A 14,539-nucleotide genomic window follows, 5' to 3' on the forward strand; every position below is an offset into this window, starting at 1 on the left:
GATTTCTGTACGTCACTACATCCTTTTTTAGAATAGATTTCTTCATGTGAGTATTGTAAATTTTTAATAAAATGTATTTTGGAAGTTACAGAATAAATTTCCAATATTGTGAAGATTAAAAATAAATAGTGCATCTGGTACTTGCTGTTCAATGCAAGAAGTGATTAGATATATTCAGCCTTCAGTCGCAAATCCGTTTATGTTGTTACTAATCTAATGCAGATAAGACTTCATATACAAATTATTGAATGTGTTTGAAAAAAGTATTCAGAAAATATTTACCATATTTAATTGTATACACAATTATATCTAAGAAAATGTTAACATTATGTTATATTTTCATACACCTTTGATCTTTATAACTAATCTTTCATAGAAAATTCGTACCTGTTTCCTAATTCGTCTAGCCTTTATGCCTATGTTTCTGATAGAAAGGTCAAATAACCTACTGCCACACAACCACAAGTGTCCCCATGTAACCAACCAAACTGTCTTCTGATCTTTCTTTTCCTGGCAGGAAAATTAACAGGCTGCACTTGATATGTCCCGGCTGGTATAATTCACATTGAAGACTGAGCAGAGTGGGAATTGGACCAATAATCATCTCACTCTGTGACATGAGGATTAAGACTGTAATGCGCTGTAACTCTTCTGAATTAATTATTAAATTCATAATCGTATTGATCTATGTTTCAGATGTTTCAATTTTACCCTCCTTGACTGTACCTTTCTGATATTTTATATCTCTGCATGGTGTATGCATAGAATCACTGATGTGATTTTTAGTTTTGTTTTTGCTCATAATCCAAATAAGTATGTAGCTTTTACCAAGAGTATTATAGAACTGGCCACAGACACTTATCATGTGTAAATGCCTTGTAATTATAATTCCCTTTTAATAGAGTCTGTCTTGTTGCTTTTTATTTCTGGTATGCAATTAACCCCTGATAACTAAATTTATGTTTGTGCAGTCAGGTGTGAAATCTAGTTAGGATGAACTTTTGTACAATGTTGTCTAACATTGAGCTAGGTCAAGTCTGTGTGTTTTATGCTCGTCCATTTGACTCCCAGGATAGCTCTTTTCCCTGTGACATCTGCTCAGTTGTCTGTCCCTCCTCAGTTCCTGTGCACATGCAGATGTTCTGTCCATAGATCAGTGCTGTGCTTAAGGAGCTCAGAGTACACAGGCTTTTGATGTCTGATAAAACGAACCAACTCGCTGGAGGTAAGGAAAGGATGATCTGAATGCCAATTAACCTTGGCTAAACAAGCTGGAGATTTTCTCCAGTATTGTTCAGTTTATAATCAACTATAGTTGACAACAATTATTGCACAACAATAAACCTTGCATTTAAAGATTTTTCACCTTACTTTATATGTAATGCATTGTAGTAATATTGGATGACAATGAAAATACATTTTATATTCATGTTATAGAATGCAATGAAGTAACTGTAGGATAATCACAACAGAGGCATTTACTTTAATGTATTGGGTATGATTCTAACACCAGTTGCCTGTCAGGTATTGCATAGATGGTTTTAAATTGTCGGAGAGAATTTACTGCCAGCCATCAATTTATACGCTTTTTTTTCCGATTGGCTGAGGTGCCCGCCACAGCCAGGGAGCTCAGGACTAGTTGCAGCTTGAGTCCTATGACGCAAGACTGCAGTGCCATTTTAACACAAAAACACAGAAGTCCTGCCCAGTGCTCAAATTGTCAATAAAGCCAATAAGTACGTCCCTTGCATGTCACAGTCCACAGTACGTGGTTGAATTAAGCAGATTAGGAACGTCCTGTTTTCCAGGAGTAACCAGGGTACATTATCTTATGGAGATAGTAGGAAGGGTCTCGACCCGAAACGTCAGCTTTCCTGCTCCTCTGAGCTGCTTGGCCTGCTGTGTTCATCCAGCTCTACACTGTGTTATCACATTATCTGATGCACCAGTCTCAACAATGGAAATTAGATGATTTGCAGCAGTGGGTGGTTTTCCATGTGTTAGAGGTTTGGGAACATATGAATTTGGAGCAGGAATGCATCATTTGGACTCCTCTTGCCTGCTCCATCATTCAATAAGATTATAACTGATCTGATTGTTGCCTCAACTTCACATTCCCACCTTGGCTCCCTTGATCTACATCTGCCTTAAAAGTATTCAATAACCCTGCCTCCATAGCTCTCTGGGGAAGAGATTATCAAAGACTCATGACCTCTGAGAAAGAAATTCCTCCTTATTTTAAATGATGGCCCCCTTGTTCAAGTCTTTTCTACAAGGGGAAAAATCTGCTATGCGTTTGCTCAAGTCACCTCAGAATCCTATAAGCTGCAATAATACTACTTCTAAATCTCCATTAGATATAGGCCCCACCTGTCCAACCTTTTGTCACAAGATAAGCACCACCCATCCCAGGTATCGTCAACTGAACTGCCTCAGAACTCTTGTAGTATAGCTGTTCCAACACAACTTGCAACATCACAGCCCAACATTTCCCCAATCAACAATTACCATCAAGGCAGGGGATCAACCCTGCTTAAACAGAGAGTGCAAGAGGGCATGCTAGGAGCAGCACCAGGTATGCCTAAAAATGAAATGTCAACCTGGTGAAGCTACCAAACAGGACGGCATACCGAACAGCATAGGTGTCAAGTAACAGACAGAGCTAACCAATCTCACAACTAATGGATCAGATCTAAACTCTGCAGCCCTGCTCTGTTTAGTTGTGAATAGTGGACAAATAAACCACTCACTGAAGAAGGAGTCTCCACAAATATCCCCAATCTCAATAATGGAATAACCCAACACATTAGTGCAAAGTGTAGGGTTGAATCATTCACAGCAGTCTTCAGCCAAAAGAGCCAAGTAGTTGATCTATCTCAACCTCCTGCTGTGGTCCCCTGTATCAAGAATACCAACCTTCAGCCAATTTGATTGACTTCATGTGATATCAAGAAATGAATGGAGTCACTGAATACTGCAATGAGCCCTGACAATATTCCAGCAATAGGACTGTAAGTTGGTGCTCCAGAACTTGCCACTTCCCTAGCTAAGCTCCAGAATGGTTAAAACATTGGCAGCTTCCTGACAACGTGGAAAATTGCCCTGGAATATCCTGTACTCAAAACACAGGACAAATCCAACCCGACCAATTACCACCCCATTAGTCTACTCTCAATCATCAGTAATGTGATGGAAGATGTCATCAGCAGAGCTATCAAGCGTCACCTACTCACCAATAATCTGCTTAGTAATGCCCATGTTGGGTGGGCAACTCAGCTGCTGACCTCATTACAGCCTTGGTTCAAACATGGATAAAGAGCTGAATTCCATAGGTGCGGGGAGAGTGACAGCCCTTGACATCAAGGCCACTTTTGATCATGTATTGCATCAGGGATCCCTAGCAAAACTGGAACTGGGGACACACTCTCAGCTGATTGGAGTCATATCTGGCATATTGGAGATCAGTTATCTCAGATCTAGGACATCTCTGCAGAAGTAGCTTAGGGTAATGTCCTCGGCTTAATCGTCTTCAGTTACTTCATCAATGACCTTCCCACCATCATAAGGCCAAAAGTGGGGATGTTCACCGCTGATTGCACAATGTTCAGCACCATTCACACCACCTCAGGTACTGAAGCAATCCATGTTCAAACACAACAAGATCTGGACAATGACCTGGCTTGGACTGACAAGTCGCAAGTGACAATCACACCACACAAATGCCAGGCAATGACCACTGAATCCTCCACTGTCAACATCTTTAGTATTGCCATTGACCAGAAATTCAACTGGACTCATCACATTAATACTGTGGCTACAAGAGCAGGTCAGAGCCTAGGAATACTGCAGCAAGTAACCTCCTTCTGCCTTCCCAAAGCCTGTCCACCATCTACAAGGCAAAAGTCAGAGTGTGATGGAATACTCCTCACTTACCTGGATGAATTAACCTCTAACAACACTCAAGAAGCTTGACACCATCCACAACAAAGCAACCCTCTTGATTTGCACCACAACCACAAACATCCACGCCTTCTACCACCAATACTCAGAAGCAGCTGTGCGTACAATCTATAAAATGTAATACATAAATTCACCAAAAATCCTTAGACAGCACCTTTAAAGCCCATGACCATTTCCATCTAGAATGACAAGGGCACTGGATATATAGGAACACCACCACGGGCAAGTTCCCCTCCAAGCCAGTCCCCATTCTGAAGTGGAAATATATCACTGTTCCTTTACTGTCGCTGGGTCAACCTACAGCACATGGACTGCAGCAGTTCAAGAAGGCAGCAGACTTCCACCTTTTCCAGAGCAATTAGGGATGGGTAATAAATGGTGGCTGGCCAGTGGCACTCATGTCCCATGAATTAATTTTAAAAATTACATCTTTTCTTAAATGACGGAACCAAAACTGTATATGATACTCCAAATGTGGCCTCACCAATGCTATATAGAGTTAAAGTACATTACTTTATATATTCCATTCCCCTTGGAATAAACAGTATTCTACTTGCATTGAGTCACACTGCTTTCTGTATTCTATTCCCCTTGAAATAAATATCATTCTGCTTGCATGGAGTTATTGGTTACCAACGTATTGACATCATGGAATTAGAGCACCAGCCTGCAGAATTTGCCGTGAGGAAGTTCCAACACTCCAGCTTTTCTCAAAACAGAAACACATTTATACAAGCCATCCAGGCAGCCATCATATTGTTTTTATTTTGCAACATAGACCCATAAGCCCAATATTTGACCCTTCAATATTGTCACAGGATAAATGCTGGAACACAAGGGATATTCACTGCACACTTGCTTATGATATTCTCCAAAACACCATGCTGTATGAACAATGTTGGCGTAATCAAAATCTCAAGACCACCAGGACAATTATTGATTGCACTACAGGATTACTTGAACAGAGGTTCAGATGTCTGGCCCTCTTAAGGTTTCCAATGACATTTCCTTACAATGATTTTCCTGCATCATGGTTGATCGCTGCATTCTGCAGAACCTTTCCTTCAAAGTTGCTTGCACTTAGACCAGACAGAGAAGAATTTATTTGGCAAAGATCAATGTGAAAGTAAGCAACATTAAAGGAGGATCGCCTCATAAGCTTGCTGTAAAAGATGTCTGCCAGTGTGCTCCAAAATGCGGCACAGAAGTGTAGAACTGACTTGTAAGTGGATCAGAGATGTGTCACAAGAGTGCAGTGAGGCTGGTACATGTCAGATGCCAATATTCAGGAATGGCAGGCACCTGCTGTCACTACCCATGCAACATGTCCTAAGATGTTGGTCACTGATGTCCAAGGTGGAGGGCCAGGTGAGCAAACAGCAAGCTGGAATCGCCAGGTAACCACTGACTTTCATGTTGAGAATTGTCGGTGTTTGATTTTTATCCAGCAGGTGTGAGAATGGGAAATTGTGCATTCATGAGGTGAGATTAATTAATAATGAGATGTAAATGCATGCTAATACAAATATGCCTCTCATTTCACACCAGCATGACTTTTGTTTTGCCATTAAACATTTGGTGAGAAAATGGATCATTTTGCTTTCGATGTTGAGAAGCACCTTTCTGGCAATCTCAGTGTCTGGGAAGATTGTGACCATGATGTCAAGTATTAGTCTTGATTAATTTGTACTCTGTTAAATCATTACAGAAGTGAATTTATACTTGTAGATAGGTGCCTAACTTTTCTGTTTGGGAATTAGCTGAAAACATTTTGAAAACATGATCAAAGCATTGTCAGTTATCCAAAGGAAAATGGAGTGCAGAGCAAGATTTTTTTGAATGACTTGATTTCTTCACCCATCATCCTGTAGGGTTGGCAGGCAACACATCCCTTTCATTACTAGCTGCCCACAGCCATCAAATGTACAGCAGGGTGTTAATTGGCTAAGGCTGAGACTTCCTCCGTGTGGAAGGAAGACCCTCCTTAGAGACAGAAGTTTTATAGTCCCAAGTTTGAACAGTAGCCAAGGCTGGGACTACAAGAAAACCCAAATAAGAGGACATAGTGGAGGTCGGACTGAAGGTAAGTCTGGAGTATCAACAGGACTTGGCTAGCTAGCCCCAGCCAGACACATGAAAGTATTGGGAGCCAGGTTTGAGAAGCTGGGGTGAGTGTTAAAATAAGCATGACCTGGGGACAGAGAATGCGCCTGCTGGGTACGAGAGCCCCCAAAAGAACTATCTCCACTCCACCTGCCTGTCACTAGCCCATGCATTGAAAGCTGCAGAGCATGTTCCTCTTCCCTGCCACAGGAAAAGAGCATCTGATGTGGGGCATAGCCATTAATTGATCTCGTGCCTTCACTGTGCCCCATGGTATGGCTTACAGATTGCAGACAGTCATATGGATTGCAGGCAGGCAATTTGCTGGATTTTACAAATGTCACCATCTATTAACCCACCAACTGAAATTCTACCTATAACTACAATAAAAAAATGTTTAGTCTCCAGCAACAGGAATGCTATAAATACAGGAAATTGTTGGTATCAAAAAATCTCAAGACCCCAGGAGCTCGTGGGAATCTGAATTGAAAGCTTATCCTGAAATTTGATTATAACCACTTTAACACTTATGTTTTTAATCAGGTTATGCTATCTGAGAGGCTGTCAACATCTTCTATTTTATTATGACAGAATGTTTTCCAAAATAATTTTAAAATCCTTTCTATAAAGTTTAAGTAGGTTTTAAAACCCAAGACTAATATGTACATAATCATATTTGGAATGTAACTTTAGAAGCTCCATATTAAGGCAATATCTCAAAAAGATTGGATGAAAACTTCAAGTTCTGGCTTACCCATTCATTTATAACATAATTTTTATCCTTTCAGGATATGGCATTTATTGAATTGTCTAGTTCTGTATAGAAGAAGGTATTCAGGATAAAGTCAGAGCTACCTTTTATCATTCATGAATAGGTACAATATAATTGCTTCTTCAAATTTTTCAACCTTTGTATTTTATTTACAGTATTCAAAGAAAAGAGTCTTAAGTATTACAAGATGAAGTATACCTTGAATAAGAAGTTTATTTTGTATGTAATACATTCGGATGATATGTGACTTGTTTTCATAGCGAGCTATGTTGGTTAAATGGAATCTGTAATTTTCTTTGGTTCTTATTCCATCAATACGTGTCTTCAATATTGTGAAAAAGCTTGTCACTACTCTGGAATTCAAAACGCATTGCAATTTTAATAAAGAGTGCTTTTGAGATAATATTTATATCTATAAATGTGGATTTTCAGAGAGTGAAGTCTGGTAATACATTTACATTTACTTTAACAAGGGCATTTGGGAAATGACTATTTTCAGCTCTGTTACAGCATGTAGTCCTAAGAGTGAGTATTTCATTAGCAAGATGCTCTCATTTGTGACTAACGAGCCTGTGCATTTTTGCAGATTTTTATTGTTGTGTTAATTTTCATTCCTTTGCTTTATTCTATTAACTTTTTGTGGAACATTTTTATCTTTTTGCTTTATTAGACTGATGCACCATAGTAAATTTCTTATACATTCTGCAATCTCAACCTTGCACTAAGACTGCGAAAAAAAAGACTGATGGAAAAGTGATTATGAGCTATAATTTTTTTGTAAAATAGTATTTAGTTCTGGAACTTGAAAAAGCTTTGCTGGATTCTGACTGAAAATTTATAGATTCTATTTGCAGATCTCTAATTTCTCCTACTGATTATCGATGATTAATGACAGGTATAATTACTGTATGAGTTTGAGCGGGCGGCACAAATATATAGTCATTAAAAATAAAGTTGCCATAGTCCTGCTGGACCATTAGTCTCCTTTCTCACCAGAGAGAGATGAATGGTGGTAGTTTAACCTAAGGGACACTATACCTCAATGCAAACCAGCCATCCAGCCAAGTGAACTAGTTAACACCCAACACAATTATATCCATATAATACTCATAATGTAGCCACACAAATGATGTGTAGAAATAAAAATGTTTAAAAATGCAGTTAAACTAGAACATTGTACAATGCAATTTAAAGAATTTCCAAATTCAGTCAGATGTGAAGTTTTAGTTTCTAAAACTAGTGGGTTTACTATGCAGGATCATTTAAAAATACACAGTTAAAAGAAAAGTGCACAAGAATATGTTCAAGTAAGATCACACAATCCTATGATGTCATGGAATAAAACTAGTAATTCATTTTATTATGTCTACACAATGCAACAATTAATACCACTCATTTTATAATCTGGAAAGAATGTAATGTGAAAAACGTCTTGAGAAATAAGTCTAGAGATGATAGACAATGAAGTTTCAGTGTCAAAGGGGTTGGGCTGTAGATGGAGGCAATTATTTGTGGAGGTGGAGCTAAAAGCTCCTGCTAATGGACAAGATGTAGACCTTAAATCTTATATTGGAGTTGAATACGATGCCAAAGTTTTGCAATATGTGGCTGACCCTTTTAATGGGTGAGAGTCTGCAGCAAGAACAGAGGCTATGATGAGGATTGAAACTAATAGCCTGGTATTCATTGAACAAAGAATTGTTATTGGACAGGAAGTCTAACACCATGGAACCATCAATGGAAGTGGTAGAGATTAGCGGAGATATCATTGGCATACAATTTAGTGGTGACCCTGTGGAGACAAGGAAAAGGAAGAGACCAAAGACTCCAGAGATATCATGCATTGTTGGGATGAAAAGCTGTTCCGGTAGATGTGTTACCTGCATTTAATCATGTAGAAATAAAATCACACAAGAGAATGGAGATGGTTAATGATTGTGCAGTCTATGTAATTGCAGAGAGGACATGTCGGAACATTGACCCTCTAACACTGCTCATCAGTTTAGTCGATGCTCTGAGAAGGGCAAAGGAGAAGAATAAAATCAAATGGTGAATCGGGAGGCAAGACAGGCTGGATAGGCTGGAACCTTTCTCCCTGGAGTGTAGGAGGTTGAAGGGTGTATCTTGTAGAGGTTTATAAAATTTTGAGGGGAATAGATAAGGTGCATAGCAAAAGTCTTTTTCCCAGTGTGGGGAGTTCAAAACTAGATGGCATTGGTTTAAGGTGAGAGGGAAGAAATTTAAAAGGGACCTGAGGGGCAACTTTTTCACACCGAGGGTGGTGCTTATATGGAATGAACTGCCAGAGGGAGTGGTGTGGGCAGGTACAGTTACAACATTTAAAAGACATTTGGACAAGTCCATGAATAGGGAAGGTTTAGAGAGATATCAGCCAAACGCAGGCAACTGGAACTAGTTTACTTTGGGGAAACATGGTAGGCATGGATTAGTTGACCAAAGGGTCTACTTCTATGCTATATGACTCTATGAAACACATGACCTTTACAGAGCGATCAAAGACGATTGTTGGGGAAAAATGGTGATTATCAACTGAGACTGAAGATTTAAAAACATTTTAATGAAGCAGTGAATGCATGAAAAATGCCCTCAACAAAAGCACCAAATTCTGTTTCACTTTATCTCGGGGTGCTCCGGTTTCCTCCCACAGTCCAAAGATGTGCAGGTTAGGTGGATCGGCCATGTGTAAACTGCCCATAGTGTTCAGGGGTGTGTGTGTTATGGGGGATGGGTCTGGGTGGGATGCTTCAAGGGGCGGTGTGGGCTTGTTGGGCCGAAGGGCCTGTTTCCACACTGTAGGGAATCTAATCTAATTTAATCTAATCTAATCTAATCTCCTTCAGAAAGCATTGAGTAAATGTTCTTTGTAACCAAAAAGTTTCTTGAAAAATTTCTGAAGCAATGCCGTTCACTCAATCTTGGAAAAATCAAGAAGTTAGTTGTATATAAATAGAAGTTAAATTTTGGTTCACAGAGGTATAAATATTCTTGGATTTCCTTGAATACCAATGCTGTGATTGGAGAGATTTCATGGAGCTTATTTCAAAGGCTAATTACATGTAACCACTTAGATGGTGGGCATTGTCAGAGCACAATATTTTTCTGAATTTGAGGTTAAGATATGAGCGAAGTTTAAACTTTCTCAAAGCCTGTCATTCATAGAGTTAAAAATCAGGCCTTATGTGTAGGGAACGCTGGATGCGGATGCTACGTGTAGAGTTGCACAGAGACCAAGTTCTTAATTATAAAGCTAAACATGTGCCATTAACAAAACTATATGGTATATTTGATATCATCCTATGTAGTAACTTCTAACACTGCATACTTCCCTTTCACATCACTAATTGTAACAAAATGCCCCTTGGTTGTTTTTTGTCTCAGGGTTGGATCCTAGTGGGTTTCCCAAAAACCAGAGAACAGGCACTTGCATTACAAGAAATGGGAATTGCGCCGGAACATGTTGGTAAGTTATCATGGATAAGAATATTAACTAAAAACAAAGTCTTAAAAATTGCTCTTAAAAATAGAACAAACTCATCAGATCATTGCACCCCAGAAAAAGAGCTTTAATTCCACATTTTTCTCCCGAATTAAGCCAACAACTGGATTCTCCATTAAAATAAAAGCAAAATACTGCTGATGCTGGAACTCTAAAACAAATACAAAAAACTTCTGGAGAAACTCCTCAGGTCTGGCAGCATCTGCAGAGAGAGAAACAGCTAACATTTTGAGTTCTGTGTAACTCTTCTTCAGAACTGAAAGGAGTGGGAAAGTTAGTTTTGACAAAGATGGTGGTGGGTGAAATGGTGAATAGGCCCAGTGCAAAAGACAAAGAAGTTGTTAATGATGCTGAAAGAGAAAAAAAGAGATGTAAAATGGATATAAATTGAGTTGTGAAAAGGAGAGAATGTGTCCTCTCTACTGAGAGCAAAGTAAGCAAAGCACAAATAAGACAAGGCTGTATGTGGGATGGGAGGGAGGGAGTGTAACAAAATGTAGGAATGTAAGAAAAATGTGGAACAGATATCATATAGTCAGGCCCTAAATTTGTGGAAAAAGTGGATTTCAATATTGATTCCTTGAGACTGTAAAGTGCCTAAGCAGAAAATGGGGTGTTGTCCCTCAAACTTGCATTATTCTTCATTGGAACATTGCAGCAGGCCCAGGACAGAAATGTTAGCATGAGAGCAAGATGGTTTATTGAATTTGGAAGCAACTGGAAAGTTGGAGTCCTTCTTACAGACTAAACAGAGGTGTTCTGCAAAGTGGTCACCCAGTTTGCATTTGGTCTTGCCAATATAACGGAGACCACATTCTGAGTGGAGAATAAAACAGCCTAAATCAACGAAAATGCAAATAAAACATTGCTGAATTGCATTAAAGTGAACTCTACACATTGGGCGTGCAGTGATTGTAATGAGGTCAGCCAGGTGAACCTTATGGAATATGAGTTCACTGATTGGGGCTGTTAACCTGGTTTAATCAGAGAGCTCTGGCTAACAGATATAAAATAGGAGTGTCAGAGGTTCAGATCACTCTGAGAGGTGGTTCTGTGCTAACTGTGTCAGTGTGAAGTGTTATGCCTGTAGAAATACAGGGTGACTTAGTGACAGGATACTGGCCTTTGTGGAGTTATTTATGTGTGGAATTCTGTTTTTTGAGATTAAGTGTGAAGGCAAGCCTAAAAACAGAAGGTATTTCTGTTTGGGGGTGTGTTGGGTTTTGTTGTGCAATTACATTCTTCTGAGTTCATTACATGGATCAAACACTAAATTTTATTGGTGGGCAGTCATGAAGTTCTATGCCTGGGACCTTCTGGACCCCACTTTCCAGATGTGACATTTAAAAGGCACTTCATTCCCAACAACCTAGGTGCATCACTTAAGTCATCTTCCAACCCATCGCAGAGGTGTCTGACACAGGCCACACTTGAAAAACATCTCCCTCAAGGATATCCTGAAGCTTGTTTAGGAGAGAAGGGAACTTCTTTTCCCTTGGGACAGCAAAAAGAGGCCTTCCTGACTGATGAAGACAGCCTAGACAGAGATGGCTACGCAAGTCAGGTCTTGTGGGTAGTAGAAGAAAACCTAAGTCCAGCGCCATAAGAGAACAAATCATCTGTTATGCTCAGCTAGGAATATACCACGATCTACTCTTTGTTTCTTGCCCCTGAGTGAATGAGAGTTAGTATTGTAAACTTGTTACAGAAACAGTCTGTCGCACACAGGTTAGCTGCCAGGTATATCCATCAGATGCCTCATTTACAGGCAACATCTGTCACTTATTGCGACTACCAGGGTGGAACTACTTTCACCACAGACTTATTGCCTGTCACACATCTGTCAGGGATCACACTTATATCAAACCATTTATGTTCGTTTTGGGAGAGGGTCTGACTGAATGGACCTCTGTTATATTTCGGTAGAAAGACCTTGGGCAGCAGTCTTTCACCACTGAGCCTTGGTAGCACCTGCCTCAACTATAGTGCGTCCTTCAGCACAGAGTCCTGGACCTTGAAATGTGCCAGTCTACAACAGTCATTCGAGGTCAACATTTTACACTGGAAAACCGACAAGTTTCAGGTCAATCAAAGAATGTCTTTTCCTGATTTAATGGTCCTCCAGGCACAGTTGATGTTTGTCTTGGTGTGTGTCCAGGATGAACACCTCAAAGGTAACTTTGGCACTCATCATGTTATGCTTTATTGGTTTTTGTCAACTTTTTGATTACAGTGAACCATCTTTCAACTAGAACCTTTTAATATCTAACTTCCCCTGTACTATGTTCCTCTTACTAGAGCATACACAGACAATCACAGTTCTGTAAATTGATGTCTATTTGTATCAATAAGTGCAAGCAAAGTAATCATATATCTAAGCTAATGTCTCTTAATTCTTCTATCCTTCAGAAGAAGAACATGCATAGTAAGCACAAACAAACGCTATGGATGTCCTCTATCCGGCTAGGAAACTAAACAGGAGGTTAATGGTGAAAAAGGAGCAAACTAACTTACTACTAGTGCATTTCAAATGGCTGGTGGAAATAACCTGAGGGCTGAGGTTCTTGATTTTTTGCCTTGGCTTGGGAGTGGAATCTGTAGATTATGAAGAAAAACATAAAGATTTGTTGATGTCATGTATCGCCATCCGTACAAAAGTTTTATTAAAATGTTTGGTGCTTGGGAGAAGTTGATTGGAAGGTTTTTCACTAGACGGCTGTAAGTATTCAACCTCCCCTTTAGCACAGGCATGTCACTGTTTCTCTCCTGCCAGCCCAATAGCTCACTCCTCCAAGGAGGTCAGGCTCCTTATGTCAGATTAATCCCCTTCTAGGTCTGAGAATGTTTGTGCTTACTATGCACATCAATGCATGCTTACTATTCGTCCTAGTTCAGGATTTTCTTAAGGTTGACATGCAGGTTCAGTTGGCAGTTAGAAAGGCAAGTGCAATAGTAGCATTCATTCTGAGAGGGCTAGAATACCAGAGCAGAAATGTACCGCTGAAGCTGTATAATGCTCTATTCAAACCACATTTGGAATATTGTGAGCAGTTTTGGGCCTTGTGTCTAATGAAGGACATACTGGCCTTGGAGAAAGCCCAGGTGATACTTGCAAGAATGATCTAGGAACGAAGGGCTTATCATATGAGAAGCAGTTGACATCCCTGGGTCTATACACAATGAAGTTTAGGAAAGTGAGTTGGGATTTCATCGAAACAAACAGAATACTAAGAAGCCTGGATAGTGTGGACATAGAAAATATTTCCACTAGTAGGAGATACTAGGACCTGACACATGGCCTTAGAGCGAAAGAAACTAAAATGAGGAGGACTTTTCTTCAGACAGAGGGTCGTTAGTATGTGGAACGCATTGCCACAGAAGGCTAAGGAGGCTACATCATTGTGTGTATTTAAGACAAAGATAGATTTTTGATTAGTAAGGAGATCAAAGATTACAGGGAGAAGGCAGGGAACAGGGTTGAGAAACATATCAGCCAGGATCAAATGGCAAATAGCCTAATTCTGCTCCTATATCTTATGGTCTATCTGCCGTGTCTCACAATTGCTCTGTTTCTTCAGCAACCTCATTGTAAGCATTGTCTTTCTCCTCACCTTCACTATTTGAAGAAGCGGATGGCTTCCATCTTTTCCTCTTCTTAGTTCTTGCCTTATTGTTGGGCTTTGCTGTGCATGGCACAGTGACAGTCACCATCCTTAAGACCCTGTCCAATAAGTACTGGAGTACACCTCCTGAGTGGTCCAGGCAACAGAAGCTCATCTTCAGAAGACCAATTTTCTACTTAGTGATGGCCCTAATAAAGGTATGAGCAAAGTTGTAGCACTGTTCAGCATCAGTCTGAGGCTTGTGCACTGGGATCAATAGCCATGTCTGCTTGTCATCCACAAGCCAGCCCTGGAGTGAACATTTGAGGAACCTGGGAGCTGTGCAAATTGTAACCAATGTGACAACTAGCTGTATAATGGGCATGCAGCTGCAGGAATTGTTACCTGTGATCACAAAGGAGCGGAATATTGAGAGAGTGAAATTTCTTTCTGTTCAGGAATCTGGCTGGTTAATGTGATTGAACTCTGATTGTCACATGTGCAGTTGATGACCCCTTGTACATATGGAAACCCAGCAATGCTGCAATCTCGACAGTTCAGGTGCCTTGGGTCCCTGGGTCTGTG

The 14,539-nt window shown here is 40.0% G+C and overlaps 1 protein-coding gene across 4 annotated transcripts in view; it reads left to right on the forward strand.

Moving 5' to 3' along the window:
* ak8 (adenylate kinase 8) overlaps positions 1-14,539 on the forward strand; it is a 192,329-nt gene that overhangs the window by 58,740 nt on the left and 119,050 nt on the right. For all 4 annotated transcript variants that reach the window (XR_007250209.2, XM_048558472.2, XM_048558473.1 and 1 more), the window contains one exon: positions 10,235-10,316. Coding sequence is in view for 3 of the 4 variants with exons in the window: in XM_048558472.2 (XP_048414429.1) it covers positions 10,235-10,316 (82 nt within the window). In the remaining variant the exon portion in view is untranslated. The remainder of the gene's footprint in view (positions 1-10,234; positions 10,317-14,539) is intronic.

This window comes from Stegostoma tigrinum, chromosome 29 (genome assembly GCF_030684315.1).
Source record: "Stegostoma tigrinum isolate sSteTig4 chromosome 29, sSteTig4.hap1, whole genome shotgun sequence".
In the NCBI taxonomy this organism is placed as follows: domain Eukaryota; kingdom Metazoa; phylum Chordata; class Chondrichthyes; order Orectolobiformes; family Stegostomatidae; genus Stegostoma; species Stegostoma tigrinum.